Raw genomic sequence first — 16,681 nt, forward strand, 5'->3', positions numbered from 1 at the left:
TGAATGCCGAAACCCTCGTACCGTAGCCTGGTCCACAACATTAAAGATCTCATCGAGCGACGGGTGAAGATCGCGATGGCGTAAAGCTTGCTTGGTGCTGTGGAGATCTTGGCCTGATCCAATTTTACTGCTAAAGCCGAACAAGCTTCTTGCTTGGCCCGACCCTTAATGCATTAGCGAATGCCAAAGCGTCCATCATCAATAACTCAAATCGAATTAAACAATTCATCACCATCTCTTGGTCAATTCCTTATCTTCAGCTGTCGAAAGATCAGGTAAAAATGGCGTCTAGAAGCAGCTAGTCTCCTTGTCACGCCTGTTTTGGGGTTGCACGCAAGCGGAGTCAATGATGTCAGATCAATGACGTGTGCCGATCAGGGTCTCTCCCTTGATCAAAAGAATGACGGTTTTATTCTGTTACTATTGTGTTACTGTTACCCCTCCATCTTCCCGATCTTCAGGGTTCAACCTTACAAGATATCATTATTCCCGATGGCGACCCAAACTGTCAACCCCCCGACCGTTGATGGTTACCGTGACTCGGACGATGAGTTCAGCTCAGATGATCAAGAGTTTCATGTTGATGAGCGATCTGGACGATCTTGGCCGACAAAGATTCTTCACAATGTCATTCAGCCTATTAAACCAAAACTGGTCGAGATTGGAAAGGTTTCATCTGCTGATCCTACGCGATGCAAGCCCTCGAGAGGAGCAAGGAAGAGATGTGATGTTCAAGAGAACAAGGTTGAGGGGATTTGGACGTATGATATGACTCCGAAGACTTCTGATGGAGAGAAGAGGTCCTATGCCAGAAGGATATTGTACTTTGCTGGAGGTGGATGGCAAGCACCTCCAAGTGGTAGGCAAACCATTTTCTCGCCAGGAGCCCTACTAACGTTTGCAGGCCAACATTGGACTTTCTGCGGAGAGATGATAAACCGCCTGCAGGATACTAGACTCACCCTCGTCTCGTACCCCCTAGCGCCCAAGGACCCCGTTCAAGACGCATTCCCAGCTATCTGCAAGACTTACAATGTCTTGTTGAAGGAGTCATCTGACCTTGGCGAGAGGGTGATCGTTGCAGGAGACAGTTCAGGAGGCAACATTGCCCTATGCCTGGTGACTTGGACCATGAGGCATCAAGATGTCCAATCCGTTCGACCTCCGTCTGCCATCCTCGCCATCACTGCGACCACCGATTTACGTCACAATCACCCCGACATCAAAAAGGTAGACAAAGTTGATCCTATTCTGAGCGAGTCGTCCATCAATGAAACAGCTGGTGCATGGGCTCCTGGACACTCAGATGTGAATCAACAAAACGGGACGAACACGGAATCAACAGATAGGAATGAAAAGCTCGACTGGTCCGCCGATGATCCCCGAGTATCACCCATCCATGCCGACTTGGGCGTCTGTATCAGGAACAACGTCAAGATCCATGGTATTACAGCTTCACATGATGTTCTTGGGCCAGAGGCTGTTGAGTTCAGAGAGAGATGTAGAAAGGAAGGTGTTGATGGAGAGTGGTTGTCTTGGGGTGATCAGATGCATTGCTTCCCGTTGGCATACAAGTATGGGTTGAAGGAGAGTAAGGAGGGGCTTAAATGGATTATTGATGTTTTGAAGAAATGCTGAGATACCCTGTATACGAATGAGATAGATTATAATGGAGTTGGTGTTGACTTGGAATCGTGGCTCGTTGACTTAGTGCCAGTGATTACCAATACTCATCCTGAAGGTTAGATGGACGAAACATGTTTTGATCTCCAGGATTGTACACCCGGCTATGGAGCAATCTCCGGTAATTCGTGCCAGTTGTAGTGCTGCCACTGCCATCCCAAAAAGTGGACTACTTGAACAAGCGAACAAACCATCTTATCAAGCAAACAGGCACAAATTCAGTGAACACTATCGTTGGTTTCCCACTGGCATTCCAAACACGATCAATGAAGATGAACACAAACGCCAGTTGCCATCCTTTAAAGTTCGTCTTCCTCATCTCAAGCCACCCAGTTTCTTGCAACGACCTGATTCCACGAACACTCTTCATCACTTCTCTACACCAAAAGACTTAACATCACATCGCTGCAACTAGCCCATTATGCCCGGTAGGGATCGCGGAATATCTTATGACGCTTCCCCTCACACCAAAGAAATGCCTCGTGTCCTCTGCCCCAAGTGCACTACGACTGAGAAAGAGGTTTGGGTCATGCCTGGCCACTCCTGCCCCTATTGCGGTTACGTGGTAAGTGGATGAGGCTTTGGAGCTCTTCCAATAATATATTGAGGTTCTATACAGACTCATGCCTCCAAGAACTCAACCATCTCGATTTTCAATATGGTCGAACGTTAGCCCGTATGCATGGCCATTTATCGGCTTCCGCAATTTGCGATTAGTTACACGATCGAACTCGCAGGGATCATCTGGAGTTCTTGTACCATGCGATAGTCCCTGTGCAGTGCCAAAAGAAAACCGGTTTGGGGGCAGGATTCGAACCCGCGAGCAAAAACGAAGAGTAGCCGAGGGAGGAAGGTTTTTAGGAGCGGATTTTAGGGTCTATAGGTTTTTAGGTAGGTAGATACCACTCGACCACTCTTCGCTGAAGTGTAGAGTATGACTTTGGTATATAGCCCTTCCCCTGGGCAGGTCTTGCGTGCCAATCCAAGCGCGTAGCACAGCGTGTGATGCTCCGTGCAACTGTCACCCAGTGTCCAGGCTTGTTGCTTGGAATTTGCTACCAACAGCGGACCACCGAAGTGACCGAACTTGGACTCTCGTTGAAGGTTGCCTCCAAGTGACTGAGCCTTATGAAGCTCTTCATCATGCTACTGCGGAGCCTGGTCCTCTTCAGTCTCATCAACTCTTCTGCCACTTGCCTTGTAGCTGGGCTCACTCACATCTTCGATTCCTTCCATTTTGTATTGCGGTTGAGATCAACCACTGCTAGACGACAGATGCCGACCTTCAGACCTGTTGATACTTCTCATTCATGCGTACGCAGCTTGTAGACTGTAGCGCGTCAGTCTGTCAAAAATGTGAGTCGCGCTGAAACCCGTCTTCTCACAGGATAGCATCTCCCTCGACGCGTTCAATTCCACGGATATGCTAACCTACGACAGTACATGTCCCCCAAAATCCATGTATATCTTATTCCAATAAAATATCATATCAATAGTTTTTATTGGCGCCAATTGCCTCAGCCCGCCACGAAACGTCACAGGGATGAAATTGCGACATTGGGAGCACGCAATTCGCCCCGCGTCTGAGAGCATATTCTCACCACGATAACGAGCTCGACAAGCATGAATGCCCAAAACAAGTAATTATCGATATCGCTACTGGTCCGGTGGGGTTATTTGATTGGTTTGAAGATTCCATTGCATGAATCCAAGAACTGAAACTGCAGATCTGCAAATGTCTCCAGATGCGCCATGGGCATCTGGATGTCTGACAGCAAGAGAAAGGACAGAGATACGGAATGGTCTGTCAAGCACCTAATACAATATATCAAGCTCATGAATCTCCATATCTATGATCGAAATCCAGATCTGTCGTTCCCCGACGTCGGTCGTCGCATCAAAGTGTCGTCAAATCATGCAATACGCCAAGCAAGCACTATCTCTCAATGTGCACATGGCACCCACGCCTAGTGTCACCCAGTCTGATAAAGAACGCATCTAGCCTCTCGAGATCCCAATTTTCGGATCCTTGCTTGCGTTCGCATATGCTTTAAAGCCCCTGGCCCATCGTCCCAACCTCCGTCCTGCATGACCCTTCATCTGCACATTCATCACAATGTCTGTCGTCAAACAAAAGAAGTGGTATCACATCCAGTGGTACTCTGATACAGATACACCGGAGGAGCGAAAGTTTATCATTAAGCTTGATCTTCTTATCGTTCCGTATGCTGTGATAGCCTATTGGGTGAAGTACATTGATCAGTCCAACTTGAGTATGTCCCCAAACATATCCCACCCTCGTTCCAGACTTTTCACTAATACTTTGCAGATAATGCGTACGTCGCGGGTCTCAAAGAGGACTTGGGCTTCAAAGGCAATGAACTTGTTCAACTGCAAACCTTCTACATCATTGGCGCCGTCCTCGGCCAGATCCCCTTCTTCTTCCTCCTGACCTACGTCCCTATCCACTGGTTGATCCCTGGCTTGGACGTCTGCTGGGGAATATTTACGCTTCTTCAATATCGAGTCAACAGTTTCGCCGAGCTGGCAGCATACAGGTTCCTCGTCGGATGGTTTGAAGCAGCTTTCTTCCCAACCATGCACTACCTCTTTGGCTCATGGTACAGAGGCAACGAGATTGCTCGCCGCGGCGGTATCTTCTACGTCGGCTTATCTCTCGGAACACTTACCGCTGGCCTCATTCAAGCTGGTGCTTCAGCTCGACTCGATGGTGTGAATGGATTGGAGGGTTGGCGCTGGATGTATATTATCTGCGCGCTGATCACCATTCCGGTTGGTATTGCAGGATACTTCGTCATCCCAGGAACACCTGATCAGCCGAATCGCCGCGTTTTGAACCAGCATGACATTGACGTTGGTGAGCAGCGACTGAAACGAGCGGGCCACAGCAGTCATGGAAAGATGAAGCTGGGTCACCTGAAGAGGGTTGTTCTGTCACCCCAATTCTGGGGTATCATTCTCGTCGATGTCTTGTTCTGGAACGCTTCAACTCACAGTAGCTCTGGCTCTTTTCTTTTATGGATTAAAAGTCTGAATCGCTATTCGAAGGCCAAGGTCAACGAGTTGGGTACCATCGCACCAGCCTTGGGCATTTTCTACACTCTCTTCGTTTGCTTTGCGTCAGATCTTGTATTGGGGCCTGCGTGGGCTATCACTGTTTCAACTGTATGGAATGCGCTCGGTCTTATTATTCTCACCATCTGGAACGTCCCCGAATCAGCCCTCTGGTTCGCATACTCTACCATCTACGCGTCGGTCGCACTCTCAAGTGTTCTTCACGGATGGGTCAACACTCAACTTCGAGCATCGCCAGCCGAGCGGTCTTTCACACTTGTCTTGATTAACGCCATCTCGCAATCGACAACAGCTTGGACACCTTTGCTTGTCTTCCCGACCGTGGAAGGACCTCGTTTCCCGAAAGGTTACCCATTCGCGTTGGGATGTGCTATTGGTCTGCTCATTGCGACGCATGCCCTTCATCTATGGCTCAAGCACCGAGAGTAAGTGAACGTACGTGATGAGTAGCATGAAAAACCAGCTAACCATCGACAGTCCTCAAGCTGAAGCCCCCACTCAGTTTTTGTCCGAAGAAACCGGTGATATATCTTCCGATACTGGATCTAAGACTGCTAACTCGAAAACTGCATCCGTCAACTAAAGAATTAATTGGGGTGTCGAGGGTATCATTTCATATGAATGTGTCATGTCACATGATACTTCAAGGTGTTGATGGGATGAGACGTCGGGAGCAATTGAATGTGTTCAAGGGTTGAGCATGGCCGAAGAAAAGTACAATAACGTTCTTAATATGACGGAACATATCAACAACCCAATAATCAACGACAATTTGTCGGTTTACTTGCCAAATGCTGTGATTCTGCTGATTTGACGCCCCCCCTGCCGGGTAGCTTGGCAACTGTGCATGACTCGTGATGATCGCCCTGTTGCACCCCAAAACAGGGACTAAGGATTCACTAACGACATTGGGGAAGCCGCTGAAACCCCTGTCCATAATCAACTACCGTCCGGCGTACGGAGTAATCCCCGATCACTGACGCTTCGCGAAGAAAGGCAAGCTTGGTGGTGGATGGCCACAGGATTATGATATGTCTTCGCGGTTGGGACTCTCGAAGAACTGAGAGTTTTCCAGCGTGTTTCTGGTCCATATCATTGCTGTGTTGTTTTATGCTGAATGACATCCGTCTCACGTACTGGAGTTATTCCCGAAACTTTGCTGTGCCGCTTCACCAGAATCGGGTCCGGTCGAGGGCAATCATTCGGCCGTTGGAAGAATGACGTCTCGCGACCACGGGAAGAAGCATTTCGAACCATGGTCTTCAACCTGTCATGCATTATGAACATTGCCTGTGATCCTCATCTGGAAACTCCGCATCTCTCGTTCCGCTGTTCTGGCCAGGCAAACCGCGATGTCAATGTGTCGCGGAATTATCCCCGAGACAATCCCAGCCATCAGCAAAAACTTGATCGGCCAAGCAAGCTGAATTCTTGGTTGCTCCAACACAAGCCCCACGCTTCTATTCCCAGCTGAATCAAGGAACGATGTCATAGCGGCATTGCCCGGCATATCGGCAAACATTTTTCTCTTAAAGGCCTCCAGCGAAAATACTTCCACTGATCTACCCTCTCGTAGCCTCTTCACTCAACCTGGGGGAAACCTTAGAGGCCCCAACTTGGAGAAGCCAGTGGAAAAGCGGACATTCCGCAGATGTATCTGTCTCCCTTGCAACAACAGATCACACGACCGATGCGAAAATGACTCGATGTAAAGACTTTGAAGCTCTAACGTAACATGAAAAGCATCGGAGCCGCATGCCGATGTTTTTTTAAAACTGCTGCCTGTCGCTCAAAGATCCCTGTCACGAGAATAAAACGTGGGAATTACCATTCAACTCCAGGAAATCTCCTCTCAGGCCCAGTAAAATCTCGAGATGAAGGCTTCTGATTGGAGCGCATAAACGAAACATGGGGGAGTCTAAAATGTCTCCACCACCTCCAATTCTCAACCTGGGGCAACGATTGTCGATGACACTGCGTTTTGAGATGTAACGGCATGAGCAACATTGAAGATCAGTAACAAGAAGAGAATATCATGAGCAAGTACGAAGTGTAAATAGTATGAGATAAATTAGTATTCGAATCCCTTCATGAGGAACCAGACAGAGTAATTGAACTGTCATCTGGTGTTGTGTTGAGATCACGACCAGGTTTTGATCAGAGCCTCACGGAAACAACTTGACCAACGGCCATGTTTCCGCCCCTCACCCAAAGTAACCCACGCTAATTAAAAAGCTCTGATAATGAGCAAATACGGTTATCCGATGTGGATCTGGCGTCTCATCCTCCACACAACCAGTCACTTGCAGCAAGTATAAATGCAACACCTACCCACGAGATCATCGTTAGATTCCCAACACCCAAGCCTAATGCCAAATAGCAATCATGGAGCGCCTTCCAGGTTTCAATGTTGCGAACCACTTTGAGAAGCGTCAGCTTCTCATCGCTATTAATTGTGTCGCTGCTCTGTCGATCTTCTTCTTTGGGTATGACCTCATCATTTTCCCTAACATCAACCGTTCAGTATTTTCGCTAACATTCTCAGATATGATCAGGGGATGATGGGTGGTGTTAATAACTCCAAAGATTACATCGACTTGATGGGCTTTGGCTACGTTGACGAAAAGACCGGCGAACCTGTCATCACCGATAGTCTTCTCCAAGGCGGCATCGTCTCAGTTTACTACCTCGGAACTCTCTTTGGCTGTCTTTTCGGAGGCTGGGTAGGAGATAAAGTTGGCCGTATCAAGACTATCGCTATTGGTGCTGCCTGGGCTATTGTTGGTGCAGCGCTGCAATGCTCAGCTCAAAACCACGACTGGATGATCTGCTCGCGCGCAGTCAACGGCATAGGTAATGCGCCTGACGTCCAGTATTTTACAAGGTTACTGATCGCGGGATTTAGGGACCGGCATTCTCAACGCTATTGTTCCTGTTTGGGCTACCGAGACAGCTGAACATACCTCACGAGGCCAGTTCATCGCAATCGAGTTCACCCTCAACATCTTCGGTGTGGTAGTGGCCTACTGGTTGGAGTTTGGCCTGTCGTACATTGACAATAACAATTCCGAGTTCGGATGGCGTTTCCCCATCGCCTTCCAAATTCTGCCTCTCCTTGTCCTGCTAGGATGCGTCTGGTTCTTCCCCGAGTCTCCCCGCTGGCTTGTCAAGGTTGGCCGAGACGATGAGGCCCAGTACATCCTGCGTCGTCTCCGTGGATCGAGTGAGGCGGATCTTTCCCGGGCTCACGCTGAATACACCGATATCAAGAACATCGTTCAACTTGAGAACAAAGAGTCCTCTAAGAACTCTTATCTGCACATGTTCTTTGGCATTGGGTCAGGCGAACTTCACACTGGTCGACGCGTTCAGCTAGTCATCTGGGTAAGTTATATTTCACCATACTGTCACTAAACTAACGGTTACAGCTCCAAATCATGCAAGAATGGGTCGGAATCGCCGGCGTAACTGTATACGCCCCTACAATTTTCAGAATAGCCGGGTTTGACACACGCAAATCACAATGGATCAGTGGTCTCAACAACATCTTCTACATGTTTGCCACGCTCATCTGCGTCTATACACTCGATCGTATCGGCAGAAGATGGACTCTTTACTGGGGTGCCGTCGGTCAGGGAATAGCCATGTTCCTTGCCGCAGGATTCTCTAAGCTTGGCCAAGAAGCCCGCGATGCGGGTGACCTCGACAAAGCTAGCTCATACGGTGCAGCAGCCGCATCCTTCGTCTTCATTTTTACTTCCGTGTTTGGAGCCACCTGGCTAACCGTTCCTTGGCTCTACCCCGCCGAGATCTTCCCTCTGCAAGTTCGAGCCAAGGGTAACGCTTTTGGCGTTTTCGGCTGGTCCATCGGCAACGGATGGTTGACTCTTCTCTGCCCCGTCATGTTTTCGGCCATTGGCGAGAACACACTCCATATTTTTGGAGCCTGCAACATTATTGCAATTCCAATGGTTTGGGCATTGTATCCCGAGAGTAACCAGCGCACTCTTGAAGAGATGGATCTGCTGTTTGCGGCTGACACGCCTTGGGTCTGGGACGCCGAAAAGAAGTTCAAGGAGTTGAAGGAGAAGCAGCCTGGTCTTGTTACTGCTTCCGCTCATAACAGGGATGTTATGGACGTTGAGCCTGGTGTTAAGGCTGGTTCTGGGGATGAGGTGAACATGAGTACTTAAAAAACAAGGTGCGCGGCATAGTACTCTGATCCGGTATTAGAGTAAGCTGTATTTACGTAATGAATATAACCACGGCTCATGAAGCCTGATCAACACTAATATGATGCAAACAATTGAGATTGGGGCAATTAAGGTACTGACAATAATTGTGCTATGTTCTCGAGCTCATGAGTGCTATTGAAGCTAGTCTTTCTAACCAATCAAATTCAGCCCCGTTGGCTCAGTGGTAAAGCGTATCACTAGTAAGCTTACGAAATGATAAGATCACTGGTTCGATTCCAGTACGGGGCAATTGGTCTATCTTTTGCCCATCTGCCCAATATTGTTCTTTTTTTGTTACCGTCGTAGGCAATTCGTCAGTGCTAACTAATACCACTACTTTTTATGCTTTGCTTACTTGAAATTCTTTGCGCAGCCCTATGTGGCTCTTGAAGTATGAATGTAATATTATCATGTCCGCATCTTCTACTTCGGCCAACATCCCCCATCAAGCCACTGCCTATAGCTCTGGTGGTTTCTTGAACTGCATCAGATCAATTCCAAAACTCGTCCCAGGTCCCTTCATGTATTTAATCGCCCGACACCACTCAAGCTCCCTCTTCATGCCCCGACCCGCAAAATATCCCAGCATAGTTGTTTGAGCATTGCATGTTATCTGCGGACCGAATGTGCCATTCTCACTCCGATAGCAATACTCGATACTTTGACACATCATACGCGCAATATAGTCAGCATCTGCCTGGGTCGGTGAGCCCTTATGTATAGAGCCATCATCGGGGCACTCGCCAGGGGATACAGAAACACCCGGGCTTGCAGCCTTTGCGCGCAGCAGCAGAATTGTCTCGATGATATCTAACATGATGCTGGAGCATAGAATCCATGGACTGGCACCCTCCACAGATGAAAACATCAGGGCGAATGGAAATAGCTTATCTGGGTATCCTTCGTCTGCTGGATTACTCGCTCTGGAGGGGACAGACCAGAACAGCGGGGTTTGGTTGCGTGCCGCGATGTTACGATGTACGAGAGCTCGCCAATTCTGAAGAAGATAGAACTTCTCGGTTAGAAGATCGATGTATCTTGACAATTCTTCACCATCTGCCTTATCACTTGAAGCAAACGTATAAGCCTCAGCCATGACTGACGGGATGTCAATAGTCATGTCGAGCAGTGCACCGAAGGAATCAGGGGCAGCCCAGGGGCCAATGTGCTCTCGCCAAAGCTTGGGTTCAAGATTGAGAGGCTTTTTCTGTGACAGGGCCTGAATGACCTGGGATAGTCAGCAGACATTACAGGGCGGCTCAGGGAACGTGTCCTACACATATCACGCAGAGACGTCGACATAAGTCGTTCCAGCTTGCAGTATTTGTGACAGGGACAGCCCTGTGACGAAGGATCTCAGATACGCCTTGCGCGTGAGCATTCCAGCTCGTGCTCGCATGAAAAAGGAACAGCTATGGATGGTCAATCTCCTTCAACATCTAAGAGTTCCTTGACTTACCTCACACGTGGATAGAATTACAATAGCGGCAATACTCTCGTCGTTTTTACCTAGTACGCACGGACAGTCAAGAACGTGAATTACCTTGGATAGTGCATGGTTGTATAGCTCAATGGCCTCGTCGTAAGACACGCCAACCTCACCAGACAGCCTAATCTGAATCGCGACAAACGCAACAAGTGAGTAGTCCAAAGCTTCGCTGGGGCCCTCCATTTTACACACAGCCTTTAGCCATGAGGATGGCGTTGAACTATGGTCTTCCTCGCTTGTAGTGTATCGCCCTTGAGGAAAATAAATGCTGACGGCGACAGAAAACGCTTGTGATCGAAAAGTTGAGACATCGTAAATCGCTTTGGAGCTGATTTGGCAACGCATCCGCTGCAACAAACTCAGCCAATTGGTTTGCTGCTGCGACTGTATAACCGAGAGGGCGGAAACATTGAGCTGCGTCGGAGTCCGATGGACCCATAGGGTAGGTTGATTGCGGACACCACGACAGATAATGCCGGCCTTGGTGCAACGCTGACACCGAGGCGACGTCAGGTCGCACTGAAGAGTCTTTAGTAATGAATAATTCTCGAAAGGGAAGTGAGTCAGACCTTGACGCGACGTCGTTTGCAATCGGCGCATGCCTTGGATTTAGAAACACCAACCATGCTTACGAATAAGCTAAACAAAGAGCATGGTCTCGAAGGTCTCGGTGGGGGATACGCTAGGCTATATGTAGTACAATACTTCGAGAGCCTCGACCGGGATATCTCTTACAACAATTGCGGATAACGTGGTTTGAAGGGGAATGTTCAAGGGACTGAAGGGAATCGCAGTGGAGAGATGTCAGCTCGCGTTTTAGCGGGTATCCGAGGGTTAGAAGCCGAGAATCTAAACTGCATTCGGAATCATCCCTCGAGATAACCGACAGGGATCAAAGCTTAGCGTCGAGGCCGAACACTCTCCGATGAAGCTATCCTTGATTCGGAACCATCTTGCGAGAATTGCCCAGGGGTCGAATTTGTAAGAAACGAGCATGATGTAGATCGTTGTGAATTAAAACAGCTATATAATATCTGCCGTTAACATGTAGAGTATTTCTCACATCAGGCCACTGTTCTATCAACTCAGAGCACCTCACAGTCGGTCACCAGCCTTCAAAACGCAGCAATGGCCGCCTCAGTACCAAGCCGCCACCACTCCCTCTCCTCCCCCGCCTCTGACGACGATCGCCCTTCCCAAACCGAGCGGTATAGCGAAAAAGCCCCCTCGCAACAAGAAGGGACGTCAGTACCAGACTTTGGTCCGCCGCCTGATGGAGGGTTCCAAGCTTGGCTAGTTGTTACCGGAGGCTTTTTCGCTGTATTTGCCAGTTTCGGGTGGATTAATTGTACGTGTCTCTCGCGTTTGTGCGTGGTGAAGGGAAGCTAACAACGGATTAGGTATCGGCATATTCCAGGATTACTACGAACAGAATCAACTCAAATCGTACTCATCTAGCGATGTGGCATGGATATCTTCCATCGAATCATTTATGTTGTTTTTCTGGGTACGTCCGGCCTCTGGCAGGCCTCGGATATCATCATATCACTAACATTTTACAGGGCCCAGTTGTTGGCTACATGACAGATAATTACGGCCCTCGTATTCCCATTCTCATCGGCTCATTTTTACACGTCTTTGGTCTGATGATGACATCCCTGTCGAAGAAATACTATCAGATTATTCTCTCTCAAAGTATCTGCAGTGCACTGGGCTGTTCATTCCTCTTCTACGCACGTAAGTATCCTCCTTCTGACCCCAACCTACACTACTGACGATAGCCAGCTATTGCCGCTGCCGGAACATGGTTCAAGCGTCACCGCGCTATCGCCTTTGGCATCATCACTGCAGGATCCAGTCTCGGCGGTGTCGTCCTTCCAATCATGGTGAACAAGCTTGTCGTCCAAGTTGGCTTCGGTTGGGCGATGCGATCTGTGGCATTCCTCTTCCTGGGACTACTGGTCATTGCGAATGTTACTATCAAGTCGAGACTGCCACCGCCACGAAGAAAGTTTGACATCAAAGACTTCATCACGCCGTTCAAGGAAATGCCATTCCTTTTGCTGACTGTTGCTGGATTCATGCTGTATCTGGGTTCCTTCTTGCCCTTCAACTTTATCATCGTGCAAGCGAAGGAGCTTGGTGTGTCGGATAGCCTGGCTCAATATCTGGTATCCATCGTCAATGCAGCTTCGTAAGTCACTATATCACTACCTTTCTTAACTTCAGCTGACAAATTTGAAGCACCTTTGGCCGTCTTGTTCCCGCATATTTTGGCGACCGAATCGGCGTGTTCAATGTCATGATTCCTTTGACCCTACTTGGAGGCATCTTCACTCTCACAGTATGGCTCACTGCGCACTCGACAGCTTCGGTTATTGCCTATGCCGCTCTGTATGGATTCGCCTCAGGCTGCACTTTATCTATCGTGCCCGCTATGGTTGCAAGTTTCTCAGATGTCCGCAGCATCGGAACCCGTAGTGGCGCACTCTATGGTGTTTCTGCCATTGGTGTCCTTATTGGAAGCCCAGTCGCCGGAGCCATTGTCGGCGCAGAGGATGGCAATTTCTCTGGATTGATCGTCTTCTGCGGTGTCACGATTCTGGCGGGCGCTGTGTTTGCTATCATGTCGAGACAGGCGTTGACCGGGGGTCAATGGCTGAAGAAGGTTTAATGTATAGGATACCTTCATCACTTTCTTACGAGGTAGTTGGACTTCTTAACGATACTGCAGAGAGATCAAGATGGATGGATTATGTGTATAATAGTTCAAAATAGACAGGGACTCTACTCATCATGGAGCAAATAGCATCAATCACTAACAAGAGACTTTCGCTTAAAAATTTGAGTTTGCTTTGCCCTGTCCATGAGGCTCCCTCACAAGGTTTGTTATCTGCCCACAACCTCACAATCTTACTGCCTACCAATTTGCTGACTATCGCTGTCTCATAGAATTGAATAATGGCTACCACTACAGCCGAGCCAGCCCACAAAGGGATCCTCAGAGATGAGACTATCATGCTTCGCTGGATATTTGGCTACTCTCTCAATCCGAAATTGCTCAATGGCGGGAGCTGGCCCGACATACCTCAGACAACTGTACCACGGGGACTTAATTCCAAAATCAAGGACCTGGGGTTTCTTAGCATTGATGTTGATCACTTCATGGTGGAAAATGGTGTGATACAACGAGTTGAGATTGGCTTGTCCTTCCTAAAAGCACAAGCCCTACAACACCTACACGGAAAATCTACGCAAGGCGGCGACTTGGCATCTGGCGTCATCAAATCTCATCATCTAGTGTTTGGTCACAAGAAAGCATTCTCATGGAAAAACTACCACTTTTTCTTCGGGAAAGCGAAGCCAATTAAGCTATCGCATGTACGACCCGCGATTGAACGGCTCACTAGGAAACCCTATGTTCTTGTTGTCCATGGGGCAAAGCAGGAGCTTTCACTGCTCTCGATGCTGAACATAAAGCTTGAACCTGTCTTCATTATAGACACTGTCAAAGCAGCTCAGTTTCCACTTCAGCTCTGGTACAGATACAGTCTAAAGCAACTACTAGATGAGTTTGAGATACCTTACTCGCACCTTCACGTAGCGGGGAACGACGCACACTTTACGCTTCGAGTACTTCTCATGATAGCCGTCAGAGATGCCGAGGTTCACTTGGAAGGGAAACGTTTGCCTGATTGGATTCCGATCTTCAAAGCTTTTGCTCGGTCTCCGTTGCCCCCAAGGCCCCCGACCAAGCGAGAACTAGCGGCTATGGCTGAAGCTGAAGCTGAGCAGCAGAAGGCGATCGAACAAGGGGAATCATAGCGTTTAATGACGATTGCGAGCCGCTTTATCTTCAAGACTAGTCCTGACGCCTTGCCGGCCGAAGCCAAGATTCCGCTGTTGCGTAGAAGGCTTGGATGGGATGCCGAACAAGGAGGGCCTGACTTCTTTCCATCACAGGTTCTACAGATTGATATCAGGATTCTGGGAGGTGGGACAAGAGAAGCATGATGGGAACGATACACCAAGGTACTAATTAAATGGATGACATTTCTATGTACTCCAACCTTTTATCATGCTCCCTAAGCGCCGTTAAAATATGCATGCGATGTTCATTATTCAACTTGGCGGTCACCTCTACAATTCTTGCCGTCCCCTATTTTAATAGTGTCTGAAGCCTTTAGTCTCTGTCGTTCAGGAGAGGCTCGCCTTCGCTACCCTCGTTTTGGACTTCATCTTCTTCTTCATGCTTCTCAATTAATGTGCTTCCGGGAGGCGGGAAGTTGGAGAATAAGAGAACCATCATAGCCAATAAAGCAATAGCCTAGTAACTGATAAGTTGCGTCCACCAAAGGTTGTACAATAGCAACTCACCGCATTGCAGAAGAAAGTGGCATATGCTTTGCCAACCTCGGCCAAGCTGGCAAAGATGAAGCCAAACAAGCCTTGGGTAGCTAGTCGTGCCACGTTCTCGACCAGGGTAACGGCATTGAGAGCATCGGCGCGCTGAGAGTCGGGACACATCTGTGTGATAACACCTTTTGCTGCTGGCGCCGATCCGGAGCCGAATGGGAGAAGAAACGCAGCTATTTCGTTAGTGATGTTCAGTAGGGGATTGTGAAAACGTACCAAGGTAGATATGCCACGGCTTAGTTGCGAATGCAGCAACTGTAGTAAGTAGACCATCCACTAGCAAACTCCATCTAAGGAAGACAAGATCAAACAGACATCCCTCGTCGGCTTTGCTGCGGCTGACTGCCTCGTATGGCTCATGATCAGCTTGCTCACCTAACGTAGCATCAAACTCCCCAGCCTCCGTTGGAATATGACCCGGTTCCGCCTCGTCGTCGCTGTTTGGTTCAGATCTGATAACACGGCCTCGCCCCCAAGCGATGATCCTTGGGAATAGTAGAATCAAGAAGAAGCTCCTCATGAACGCAAACTCAGACATGAGCCATCCGTTATCACCTTGACTAAAATTAAACGCCGCTGTCGCATACATCTGGATGAGAAGAGGTGCATAACCAGTGGCGAGAACTGAGACGAATATGCCGCTACAGAGGAAAATGACGCCGAAATGCTTCTTCACTCTGCCATCAGCGAGGAGCAATTTTTGCGGTGTAAGAATCTTGAGCGGTGCGAGAAAACCAGAGACGCCTTTTTGGCCGTTCTTTCCGCCATTAGACATTGAATCGGGGGAGATATATGGTAAGGCGAGCCAGACGTAAATACCCGCGAGGATGAAGGAAATGAACGCAACGTCGAAAGGAGCCCGGATATCGATAGCGTCACCAATCATACCACCACTTAGATAGCCAATCGCCTGGCCTAGCATGATTGCACCTTGTAGCTGTCCAAATACTGCAGTTCGTCGGATCGGCTCGACGACTTCTCCAGCAATGACATTAACAACAAGACTGATGCCAATGTTAGCGGTTGGAAAGCGTTACTTCGAGGCTGACTTACATGTACCCAGCTGGACCGCCCAGAATTGTGATCAATTGAGTCGCTTGGATAATTATCATTCCTTTTTCTCCACCTGCCACGACTCCCAAGATTTGTGTGACCACGCGAGCTGCCGGGATGAGAATCTGACACAAAAGCGCCGCTCGGGGGCCGAACTTTTTCGATGTCCAGCCCGCAACAAAAAGGTTCAACGTTCCTTAAAACAGTCAGTATCGCATCCATTATTTGACTTTCAATTGACCTGACTTGCCGCAAAAGGTAGTAGACATGCCAAGAATACTGTATTGAGTCGCCGTTCCAGCCGCAATCTCGTCCCGACTGCACCTATCGCCCGGCCCATCGTAAGGAGGATGCGACTCATAGAAAGAATCACAGGTCATCAAATGGAAGACATAAAACAATCTATAGGCCATTAAATTTTGTTCCCTCAATTGGGAAAAAGTACTCACGGAACTTGGGTAAAACTGAACGATAACGTGATAAGAAACCCCGCAAGTAAAATCCGATTCTCGACGTTGAAAGCTCTCGATAACCAATTCCTCACTAGTCCCTTACGTTCCCCCTTTTGGGGGAGAAGTGGTGTTGTCTCGTCACTCGCCATTTTGGAGTAAAAATACAATGACAAGTTTAGAAAAGAATGAGGCGAAAAATTCTTTGATGATAAATACAATTGCGAGATCGCTTTCAATCATTCGGTGAGAGAGGGGGT

The 16,681-nt window shown here is 48.5% G+C and overlaps 8 protein-coding genes and 1 non-coding gene across 12 annotated transcripts; 7 read left to right on the forward strand and 2 right to left on the reverse strand.

Annotated features, from left to right (window-relative positions):
* The first annotated feature begins 130 nt into the window (after nt 1-130).
* FVEG_10697 (hypothetical protein) lies at nt 131-1,753 on the forward strand. Its single transcript, XM_018899858.1, has 2 exons — nt 131-859; nt 905-1,753. Exons 1-2 carry the CDS (start codon nt 361-363, stop codon nt 1,636-1,638), a joined length of 1,233 nt encoding a protein of 410 aa, XP_018758012.1. The 5' UTR covers nt 131-360; the 3' UTR covers nt 1,639-1,753.
* Nucleotides 1,754-2,104: 351 nt separating this feature from the next.
* Nucleotides 2,105-2,802, forward strand: FVEG_16866 (hypothetical protein; the record flags this gene model as incomplete). Its single annotated transcript, XM_018906102.1, has 2 exons — nt 2,105-2,248; nt 2,635-2,802. The coding sequence occupies 2 exons, from the start codon at nt 2,105-2,107 to the stop codon at nt 2,800-2,802; spliced, it is 312 nt and encodes a 103-aa protein (XP_018758011.1).
* A 997-nt stretch (nt 2,803-3,799) lies between these two features.
* Nucleotides 3,800-5,362, forward strand: FVEG_10696 (hypothetical protein; the record flags this gene model as incomplete). Its single annotated transcript, XM_018899857.1, has 3 exons — nt 3,800-3,956; nt 4,013-5,204; nt 5,257-5,362. 3 exons carry the CDS (start codon nt 3,800-3,802, stop codon nt 5,360-5,362), a joined length of 1,455 nt encoding a protein of 484 aa, XP_018758010.1.
* Nucleotides 5,363-7,164: 1,802 nt separating this feature from the next.
* Nucleotides 7,165-8,972, forward strand: FVEG_10695 (hypothetical protein; the record flags this gene model as incomplete). Its single annotated transcript, XM_018899856.1, has 4 exons — nt 7,165-7,265; nt 7,325-7,632; nt 7,685-8,163; nt 8,208-8,972. 4 exons carry the CDS (start codon nt 7,165-7,167, stop codon nt 8,970-8,972), a joined length of 1,653 nt encoding a protein of 550 aa, XP_018758009.1.
* A 209-nt stretch (nt 8,973-9,181) lies between these two features.
* Nucleotides 9,182-9,263, forward strand: FVEG_16865. Its single transcript has one exon. It is a non-coding gene; the product is annotated as a tRNA-Thr (tRNA).
* FVEG_10694 (hypothetical protein) lies at nt 9,243-11,271 on the reverse strand. 2 transcript variants are annotated; one of them, XM_018899855.1, is made up of 5 exons: nt 11,073-11,271; nt 10,474-11,022; nt 10,292-10,426; nt 9,370-10,242; nt 9,243-9,299 (listed from the first exon to the last, which is right to left on the reverse strand). In XM_018899855.1, exons 1-4 carry the CDS (start codon nt 11,127-11,129, stop codon nt 9,472-9,474), a joined length of 1,512 nt encoding a protein of 503 aa, XP_018758008.1. In that variant the 5' UTR covers nt 11,130-11,271; the 3' UTR covers nt 9,243-9,299; nt 9,370-9,471. The 2 variants fall into 2 exon arrangements, with proteins under 2 accessions (XP_018758008.1, XP_018758007.1); XM_018899854.1 differs by having other exon boundaries at nt 9,243-10,242.
* Nucleotides 11,272-11,582: 311 nt separating this feature from the next.
* On the forward strand, nt 11,583-13,340 carry FVEG_10693 (hypothetical protein). The gene is made up of 5 exons (XM_018899853.1): nt 11,583-11,851; nt 11,904-12,010; nt 12,066-12,240; nt 12,289-12,697; nt 12,748-13,340. Exons 1-5 carry the CDS (start codon nt 11,632-11,634, stop codon nt 13,175-13,177), a joined length of 1,341 nt encoding a protein of 446 aa, XP_018758006.1. The 5' UTR covers nt 11,583-11,631; the 3' UTR covers nt 13,178-13,340.
* A 124-nt stretch (nt 13,341-13,464) lies between these two features.
* Nucleotides 13,465-14,328, forward strand: FVEG_16864 (hypothetical protein; the record flags this gene model as incomplete). Its single annotated transcript, XM_018906101.1, has 1 exon — nt 13,465-14,328. One exon carries the CDS (start codon nt 13,465-13,467, stop codon nt 14,326-14,328), a length of 864 nt encoding a protein of 287 aa, XP_018758005.1.
* A 184-nt stretch (nt 14,329-14,512) lies between these two features.
* Nucleotides 14,513-16,629, reverse strand: FVEG_10692 (hypothetical protein). 3 transcript variants are annotated; one of them, XM_018899850.1, is made up of 6 exons: nt 16,422-16,629; nt 16,223-16,374; nt 15,973-16,168; nt 15,136-15,923; nt 14,881-15,092; nt 14,513-14,830 (listed from the first exon to the last, which is right to left on the reverse strand). In XM_018899850.1, the coding sequence occupies exons 1-6, from the start codon at nt 16,571-16,573 to the stop codon at nt 14,687-14,689; spliced, it is 1,644 nt and encodes a 547-aa protein (XP_018758002.1). In that variant the 5' UTR covers nt 16,574-16,629; the 3' UTR covers nt 14,513-14,686. The 3 variants fall into 3 exon arrangements, with proteins under 3 accessions (XP_018758002.1, XP_018758004.1, XP_018758003.1); XM_018899852.1 differs by having other exon boundaries at nt 15,973-16,374; XM_018899851.1 differs by having other exon boundaries at nt 14,519-15,092; nt 16,422-16,608.
* Between the last annotated feature and the right edge of the window lie 52 nt (nt 16,630-16,681).

The sequence above is a fragment of the Fusarium verticillioides genome, chromosome 11, assembly GCF_000149555.1.
Source record: "Fusarium verticillioides 7600 chromosome 11, whole genome shotgun sequence".
Classification (NCBI taxonomy): domain Eukaryota; kingdom Fungi; phylum Ascomycota; class Sordariomycetes; order Hypocreales; family Nectriaceae; genus Fusarium; species Fusarium verticillioides.